At 40.3% G+C, this 10,064-nt stretch overlaps 1 protein-coding gene across 2 annotated transcripts in view; it reads left to right on the forward strand.

The window, feature by feature from the left end:
- The window catches only part of Tmem154 (transmembrane protein 154), a 42,320-nt gene extending 32,481 nt beyond the window's left edge, over positions 1-9,839 (forward strand). For both annotated transcript variants that reach the window (XM_076864918.2, XM_076864919.2), the window contains exon 7: positions 8,690-9,839. In XM_076864918.2, the coding sequence (XP_076721033.2) occupies positions 8,690-8,705 (16 nt within the window). In that variant the 3' untranslated portion in view covers positions 8,706-9,839. The remainder of the gene's footprint in view (positions 1-8,689) is intronic.
- The last annotated feature ends 225 nt before the right edge of the window (positions 9,840-10,064 follow it).

Genomic DNA, 10,064 nt, shown 5'->3' on the forward strand with positions numbered 1-10,064 from the left:
GCCATAGCAGTCGTTCTCCTCCCCTGTTGGCTGTTTTTATTTAAATATTTTTTGAGCTATTTTAGGTTCATAGCAAAATGGAGCAGAAAGTACAGAGAATTCCCATCCATCCTTTGCCCTCCCACATGCAAACGCCCTGTTAGCAACATTCCCCCTCCAACGTGATGCCTGATGCATTTGTTATAATCAATAAGCCTACGCTGACACATCATTGTCACCCAAAGTCCCCTGCTGGCATTTACCTCTCTGAATCATCCTGCCTCTTCATTAAGCAGTGTACAGGTGAATTTAATGCTTCAGAAAGTGGGTAACCGTCAATAAAGATTGTATGTAGTGGAAATTTACCTGACAAGTGAAGACCTCTGGAATCCATTTACAGGGTTCAGCCTTCCATGATGCTCCAAAGAACCCCTGACCTAGGACCTCTGTTACACTTGCACTTCCCTGTGCTTCTGGGAAAAGGAATGGCTCTGATGGGCATCCAGTACCTACTATGCCACACTGCGTACAGACTTTAACCCTTCTTTTTTGTTAGGACTCATAATCTCAGATCTTTCAGAACTTTCCCCATTATCCATTGGCCAGCCCTTGTTGTCATTGAATGAACCTTTTATTAAGCTATGGAATCCCAAATTAACATAGGATTTTTTTTCTTCCAGTCCTAGGGATGGAACCCAAGGCCTGATGCACACCAGGCAAGAGCGCTGTCACTCAGCGACACCCCCAGCCCTAGCACAGGAGTTTTAATAAAGACCAGATATATACACAATAGTATGGGAAATTTATACCAAGGTTTTCATGTTTTGTTTTGTTTTGTTTTGTTTTAAGAAAAACACAATAAAGGAGTTGTAGGGTAGGGGGGAAATTCTGTATTCTCATTAGCATTTCCCCTGGTCTGTACCTTACATTGTACAAAGGACTAGTGTTGTGGTGTTCATAGAGGTCAGAGGTGGTCAATGGCAGAGGTCAGCCCTACAATTGAAGATAATTTCATTGCTGACTTTTTAAAGCACTGCTAACAATAACAAAAACCAGAACTATTCCATTGATATTATGATTGCTTGCTAGAATTCGTTATAGAAAACACACTCCCTCATTGGCTTACCCCACCCTCACAACACCTTCCCAAATGCTTCCAAATGGTGGTACAAACAGGAAAGGTAGACTACCTTTTATCATGACCTTATGGCCTAGCCAGCCTCTTTTTTTTTTTTTTTTTCCTCTGAGGTATTTCTAGTTAATTTTCTGAAAGTTTCGTTTTTTTTTTCTGTCACTGCACCTTTAGATGAAAAACCAGACCAAAAAAAAAAAAAAAAATCACAAATATTATCCAAGAGCCCATCTTCTTTCCTTGCCTAGCTCTTGACCATAGTGATGGTTTTTACTTGAGCAACAATGTTGATGAAGATTAGGGAAAGAATTAGATTTGGGTGCTTTAAAGTGGGTTTATAATTTTGAAAGCACAGTAATAACAAAAACAGTAAGACATTTACATAGCATTTATAAATTTTTTTAGTTGTAGGTGGACACATACCTTTATTTTGTTTATTTAAATTTTTTAATGTGGTGCTGAGGATCGAACCCAGGATGGAACCTCATGCTAGGCAAGCACTGTACCACTGAGCCACAACCCCAGCCCCTTATATAGCATTTTCTATAACCCAGGCCTACATCTTGTTACCTAAGAAATGAACTGAGTCAGAGAAAGGACCTAACAGTATTCCTGTTCTTATATAATAAAAATTCTGTTTGTTCTGTTATTCATGTTTCTAAATTCAGTGGCATTATAAAAATGGGTCACTTCAATATTTACTTATTTATTTATTGGTATTGGGATTGAACCCAGGAGCATTTAACCACTGAGCCACATCCCAATCCCTTTTTATATTTTATTTAGAGACAGGGCCTTGCTATATTGCTTAAGGCCTAAGTTGCTGAGGTTGGCTTTGAACTTGTGATGATCCTCCTTCCTCAGCTGGGATCACAGCTGGGATTATAGGCGTGCACCACCTTGCCCAGCTAACTTCAGTATTTCTCAGGGACAAAGGGGAATGAAGGGAAGGGAGAGGGAATGGAAATAGGAAAGACAGTAGAATGAATCAGACATAACTTTCCTCTGTTCATATATGAATCCACGACCAGTGAAACGCCACATCATGTACAACCACAAGAATGGGACCCTATGTTATATTTCATGTATGTAGAATATGTCAAAATACACTCTACCTTCATGTATATCTAAAAAGAACAAATAAAAAATTAAAAAGCATCCAATGTTGAGGTTTGAACCAGAACAAAAATTTTTGTTCTCTTAAAATTCTATAGTCACAGTTTGACACCTAAAGTGTTTAGAAAAGAACATATTTCATTGTTTAAACTTCTAGAAGAAAACAAGTTTATAACCCCCTATTCCCAAAGCCAAAGCTCTCAACAATAAAATATTCATTAATAAAAAAAATTGGGGGGCTATATATAGCTCAGTTGATAGAGTGCTTGCCTCACATGCACAAGGCCCTGGGTTCAATCCCCAGCGCCACACACACACACACACACACACACACACACACACATTTTTAGAAAGAGTCCAGGTTAGTTGAACAGAGACTTTGTGAATTTCTTCTCTTTGTGTATTTTTGAAACAGTACAATTGTATAGTTTTTCAAAAGATATTTGTTGATCAAGCCAGGTGTGGTAGTGCAAGTCTCTAACCTCTGCTGCTTTGGAGGCTGAGAAAAGAGGATCATTTGAGCCCATAAGTTCAAGGCTGGCCTGGGTAATACATGCCTGACACTGTCTTCATTGTGCCAAGACAACCAGTTAAAAATGAAATCATCAGAAGCCAGGTGTGGTGGTGCACAACTATAATCCTGGTGGCTTGGGAGACTAAGACAAGAGGATCAAAAGTTCAAAGCCAACCTCAGCAACTTAGTGAGGCACTAAGCAACTCAGTGAGACCCTGTCTCTATATAAAATACAAAAAAAGGGGTGGGGATGTGGTTGAGTGGTTAAGCACCCCTGAGTTCAATCCCCTACCAAAAAACAAAAATCATCTGAGTAAATCTGGAACTCCAAGGGGTTGAGTGACTTGTTCATGTTCACATATAAGTTTGTCATAAAGCTGGATCTAAAGAAGAATTTCTCTTAAAACTGAGTTTTCATTCTTTTCTTAATTAAAATTAAAGGGATTACATTAATCAAAAGATAAATTCTAGATTTAAAGAAAAGAACACTTAGCAGCAATAAAGCCAGCCACCTTGAGGGGAACACATGACCGTATTTGGTGAGTGACATGTCCAACCATGGGGTATAGTCATTAACGAAACTTAGCCACTGATTGTGAGAAAACAGCAGTTTTGTGCAAAAAAAAAAAAAAAAAAAATTGGCCTCTCTGTTCAAGTAGATCTCTTAGGGCACTTCCAGTTTTTTGGTTTTGTTTTTTGGTTTTTTTTAATGAGTTTCTTTCCTCTTTCCTTCCCTAGTCCCTCAAAAATTATTTAAAAGTATATTTCAACAAGTATTAAGTGCCAACAAGTTTCCCTCAAATCTGAGCTTGGTGTTGTGAGAGATACAAAGTAACAGTTTATTATCCTGTGGGTTGAGGGGCGGGGCATATGTACAAATATGTGGGGTGGGGTGGGGTGGGGTGGGGTGGGGGAGGTGGGGGCGCGAGGGAGGTTGTACTAAAGTTTGAAAACCACAGCATTGCTTGAATAGCAGCCCAGATTATGTCTATACTGTGGGCATGATCTCTGTGTCCTAAACTCATTCTAAGCCTGGCTCCAAGGGTAGCCAGAAGCACAATCTCTAATTGCCCGTAGCCAAGCCTCTTGCGGGAAAGAGAAGGGACATTATAGTGATGATGAGAAAGGGAGCCTGATCTAATTGTTATGTGACTTTGTGCCAAAGTGAACCGTGCACTCTACAAAATCGGAGTTAGCCTCACAGCAGGAGAAAGGTTGAGTGGAGGCTTATTGCCGTCTTTGGAGATAGGGTACATTAGCTGTGGTCATAAAGAAGGACTGTTACAAGACAGACTGGTCAGGAGAACAAAGATGACTTATCTGATCCTGACTGCCACAAAGGAGCAGTTATGACTCAAGGTATTTGAGTTGGATCTCATTTAACTGGTAGCTTGCCAGTTCAATGTCTTCCTAAAGATAACATGGCAATACTTTCTAATCAACTCAATTTGTTATTACGGTTTGTCAGCCTATTACTGTATAGGCTTTTGGAAAAGGTGTTCCATGTTCCTAAAATATCTATATAACACTCTTACACAAATTACTCATTAATGTCACTGTCATAGATAAGTTGCTAAAACCACTCTGCATTAGCACTGCATTAGCACCCAAGTCCCATGGGTTTTAAGTAGGATGGCTTATTTTATTTGTTGCAATTGTGTGGCGGTTTGCCAAGATATTTTTAACAGGGAACTCTAGAATCTGCTGGCGTTAAAAATGACGATAAATAACCACAAAGACAGCAGGGGAACACCTCTAACTAAATAAAGGAGAGGGAGAGAGAGAGAGAGAGAGAGACAGAGAATGTCTCCAGACTCAGGTGCTGGGCCAGATTCCAGGCTGCTGCTCACTAGCAATCCTGACGATGGCCATCGTACCACCAGAGAGAGTTGCTACAGTCTGGGAGTGACTCGATGTACCACGATGAAGCAACCTGTACCCATTTGGGGCCATGTCACTCTGATCATGGTCCACAGAGCTGCATCAGTAAGCACCATAGTAAACAGCAGTGTCACAGAAAGTACTTCTCCTTAGAAATTTAAAGCATGTTTTGGAAGATGGTTTCTTAAGGCCTTTGATAAGCTAATGCTTTACCCACAAACATTTGCTAGTGGAAGACATGAAAAATAAGAATAACCAGCACAAGTTCATGTGGCTGGGTGTCAGGTCGGCATTTCCTCATTTATTCTCTGCGCATGTGTGTGTGGTGCCGAGGGTTGAACCCAGGGCCTTAGATTGTGCTGAACAAGTGCTGTACCACTAAGCCACGCCCCACCCCTCATTATTCATCCTAACAACACTATGGGGTGCATGGTGTTATTAGGTTTGGTTTTGTTTTGTCTTGTTTTATTTTGCAGATGAGATGAAACCAGAAAACTAAGGGTAAGTCACACAGCACGATGTGACTGATCTCATGGCCATCTGACCCTGTGCTCTCATGCTTAAAAAAGCCACCTATTTAACATTCCAACGTTAATACTATCACGAAAGCCACACACTTTATGAACCACCCAGAGATAACAACAACAGTAACAGAATGCATGGGGTAATATAAAAAAAAATTAAGTATTTATTTATTTATTTATGCTGCTGATGGAACCTGGGCCTTGTGCATGCTAAGCACATGTTCTGCCCCTGAGCTTCACCCCCAACCCTTAAATTTTTACTGAGGGACATAAGAAATTTGAATGAATGGAGAGGCATACTGTGTCCCTGAATGAAAGATAACAATGTGAAAATTATCATTTTAAATTCAACTCATCTCTTAAAAATCCCAGTGGACCTATCTAGAAGAATACCTGCCCACAAGTAGCCAGATGATTCTAAAAAGAAGAAAAAAAAGAGCAATCGTGAGATGGAGTAGGAAGTGTCAGGGAGGTTCATTAGGAACATGGCAATAATTAAGACAGTGTCTACCTGGAACTAAATCAGAATTATTAATGAAATAGAATAGAAAATTCAGAAGCAGCCCCTTAAGTATATGTAAACACTTAATATATCATAAAGATAACATTTCACGGTGTTATACATTAAATAGTCTGGAGATGGCTAACATTGGGGGAAAATTTGGAACTCTACCTTACATGTTATGCTAAAATTACAGATAAGTGTAAATGTTAAAAAGGGAAAAAAATCCAGAAAAAAAGTAGGTCAATTTTATATAACTTAAAGGATGGGATTAGTTTGAAAGAATGACAGGTAAGTCGAAAGCTTTCTTAGGAAAGAATAGATTTATCTGCATTAAAAACTCAAAATTTCTGTACTTTGAAAACCACAGTAAATAAAATAAGAACAAAATATAAACGTTTTGCAGTCTATATGAATGAAAATTATTATTCTTAATACCCAAACCAATAAAAAGATAATAGTCCTATTTTAAATATGAGCAAAGACTATTAATAAGCAAGTGAGCAAAAGAAATTGAAATTACCAACTAATGGAAAACATATTTATTGTTCCTAGTAATAAAATAGTAAATGAAAGTAATGAAAAGGAAGATATAGTACCAATTTCACTTATTAGACTTAAGAAAATGAAAATAATAATATCTAGTGTTGGAGAGGATGGGGGCAAAGGACATTTCCCTAAAGAGAAGTGTTGGGAGAATATAAATTTTACACAATTTCTAGGGAAGGGAGTAAAGGCCATAAAAATCTTAAATACCGCACATACCTTGACCTGCAGTTCCTCTCCTAGAGATTTATGCAAAGGCAATAATTAGAAGTGTATTTGGGGGACTAGAGTTGTGGCTCAGAGGTAGAGCGCTTGCCTAGCATGCACGAAGCACTGGGTTTGATCCTAAGCACCACATAAAAATAAAATAAGGGTATTGTACAATTTTATTATACCTACAATTAAAAAATAAATATTAAAAAAGGTGTATTTGAGAGTGTAGTTTCAATAAAAATTGAAAATAACCTAAAAGTTTAACACTAAGGAAATGTCAAAAAAAAATATTGGGGTGAGGGTGGATGTCGTAGGACTATGGAATGTGATGTTGGGGATCAAGACCAGGGCTTTGCACACGTTAGATAAGCACTTTACCACTGAGCCATATACTTCTAGCCCCAGGTGTTGGATTAGCAAGCAAAGATATTTTTATGTGAATGAAAGTAGGAAAAGCAGATTACAGAACAATATGAATAACATGATCTTAACTTTGTACCCGAAAGGACTATGTATATACATATATACATATATCTGTTACATATATTATCACCGTTTGGAAGAATAAATACCAAGTATTAGCTATCATGACATGGTTGGTATTTTTATTTTGCTTCTTGTATTTTCTATTTTTCAACAATGAATATGGACTGGTTTTATAGTAATTAAATTAAAAAATCACTTTGATCGTAACAGCTGGACAGAGATCAGAGATGTGGACAAAAGATGGCTTTACCGGTTGCTTTCCAGCTTTGTACTAAACTCTGCTTAGAGTGGCTGAAATGTCAAGATAAGGCCCCAGAATTCAGGAACTTCTGTTCTGCAGTGAGGTACTCCTGCATCTTAGAAATACTATCCTGCTACCACCCAGTTTCCAAGAAATGAAACCTCCTTTCCCTATTGAAGAGTTGTTCAGAGTGACTTTGAAAACCACAGTAAATAAAATAAGAAGTAAAGAAAATAAGAAAGGGTTGGTCTTCAGATTAAAAAGAAAAACAACAATTTGTTTTCGGGTGGAGAAGGGTGCTGAGGATCAAATTCATCAATTGATCTGGTGTTTTAAAGTCCTTTTTGGAAACATTTTGTTTTTTTTTTAATTGGTGATGGGGTCTCATAATGTTGCCTAGACTGGCATTGAACTCCTTGGCTCAAGTGAGCATCCTGAGTACCTGAGACCACAGCTGTGTCACCATGCCTGGCTACCACTCAGTGTTTTACTGGGATCACTGAAGTGGGAGTCGGAACAATCTCATCCATGGCAGGCCAAACACACCTGTGAGCTCGGGAGACACCAGCTCTGTTGATAATTATTGCTCAAGTACTTTCTTGGAGACAGAGTTGACTTCAAATAGAGACATGCTAGAATTTGAGTGAAGGGGTACAAAACTAAAAAAAAAAAGAAGTGGGGAGGAAGCTACTTCAGCCTGCTTTCCAGGAGACTTGTGTGGAGGTGCAGTCCTCCTGGGAACCCGCTGGGAAAAAGCTGAGAAGCCAGATATCTGGCAGAGATAGCCAAGTTCGAAACAAAAGCACAGATTAGCCAATAACACCGTCAGGTTCAAATACCAACTCCATAATTTATATCTACTCACACCCTAAAATACCCGATGATTGAATTCTAAATGATGCTGAATGGGCACCTCCAGATCCTCTGTGGGTGTGTACAAAATGGGCTATTGAAAACCTGCCAGGGCCACAAACTCTTGAGGGAAAACAACACATGGAATTTAAAGAGAAAAAAAAAAAGATATTTTGGCATCTATTCATAGAGAATAGGATTAGATTTAATTAAAGGGGGGAACCCCAACTCCATCTGGTTCTCTCTGCGTAAGTGCTGGGGAGGGATATTAGAATGAGAGCTGGGGATTATTTCTTGGCATTCATGGATTTCCTCCTCAGGGATCAAATACAAAATTCAAACTGACCTTTGTTTCAGAAATTGTAAGCTGGACAATGTTGGCTACCTGAATGTGAGTGTTTTTTGTTTTGTTTTGTTTTGGTACTGGGTGTTTAACTCAAGGGTGCTTAACCACTGAGCCACGTCCCCAACCTTTTTTTGTATTTTATTTTGATAGGGTCTTACTCAGTTGCTTAGGGCCTTGCTGAGTTGCTGAGGCTGGCTTTGAACTCACGATCCTCCTGCCTCTGCCTCCCATGCCGCTGGGATTACAAGTGTGCACCACCATGCCTGGTGTTAATGCTCTCTTGAGTTACTTCTGCACCTTTGCGTTGCTTCTTAAAAATATACTACAGTTCTGCTTTATTTTGTTTCATTTTAACAGTGACAATGAATCCTAAACCTGAAAGGTGCTGATGTTGTCCAAGAGGAGTGGCCACTGGGGAAGCCCATCCGTCCTGCCCACCAAGGAGGAAGATGAACTTAAATAAATCTCACATCGATGTAGATGCAGAACCTTCTGCTGTTCCTTTTACCACCCACTCCTCTGACGATGGCAACACCTGGACACGGAAGAAAGAACGATTGAGAGGCGCTGGGAAAGGCCTGGCTGCTGTCCAGCCCTGCTCCCGGGCTGGAGGAGTCCTGTGACACCTTGGCTTCTGATGGGTGGGCACCCCTCCTGGCAGCCGGCTTGCAGCTGCCCTCGCTCTGGCCACCCTTGCTAGGTCCTCCTCGCCTGTCTGCTTCATCCCTCAGGGTTCTCATCAGGAAGCTGCTTTATCTCTGGTTTCCTTCTGAGTCACCTTATTACCTAACCACTTTGGATAGTGTCCTGTCATTGTTCAAGTCCTCTGATAGGTCAATGGCGTTCAACAGGAGCTGTCCTCAGGGACACTTATGTCGTGGAAAAGACATCAAACACAGCAGGCAAGCGCTTCAATGTCTCCACTGTCCCAAGGGTTGGAAAGCACATTTCTACCTGCCAAGAAGATGCAGTGAGAGAGTCCATGGTCATCAGGTGACTTGTAGACTTGACTTGGCCACATCCAAATGACCCTTGGGAACTTCTCAGAATCTCCAGAGAAAGAACCAAACCCTCACTTTGCTCCTCAGCTAAGATCACCTCTACTTGGAACGTTCCCCTAGAGCTCTCCCCCTTATCTGTGATCTATGGGCAGGTGGGGACATCTGTCACCCTTCTTCTTCCCCGAGATCGTTGAGGTTATTTGAAACAAACAGATGAGGAACAGGAAATAGTTGTACCTGAGGCTGGTGTTACTCATCGCGCACAGCCTGCTTTCCTGCTGAGCCGGGACCAACCTCCTGTCCCCAGCACCGTTCTCCACGAGGTCACTATCAGTCCCTCAGAGATGACATTCTAGGCGGTATTTATGGACAACCTGTTGCTGAAAGCAATGGTGGAAAATGGAGAAGGGCTCATTGGCCATTCCCTCATCACATAAAATCATCTCCATCTAATCCTTAGTGTTCTCATTCTGACCTCTGAAAAGCAATCTAGCAAATTGAGAGGCCTCAGCTCTCCTAGGACATTTGATATTTTATTCCAGGAAAGAAACCAAGAATGAAAACTTTACTTATTTTGCTAACAGCATGTAAACTGAAAGGAGATTTGAGGGTAACCAAACTTTTGCTGCTGAATTTGGGGTCTGTGTCTGAAAGGCTGCCTTAATGCAAAGTGAAACTCCTCCACACCTGACTTTTAGGGTTCCTTTAACAAATTTTTTGCCTTTAGAGCT

The sequence above is a fragment of the Callospermophilus lateralis genome, chromosome 8 (genome assembly GCF_048772815.1).
Source record: "Callospermophilus lateralis isolate mCalLat2 chromosome 8, mCalLat2.hap1, whole genome shotgun sequence".
NCBI lineage: Eukaryota > Metazoa > Chordata > Mammalia > Rodentia > Sciuridae > Callospermophilus > Callospermophilus lateralis.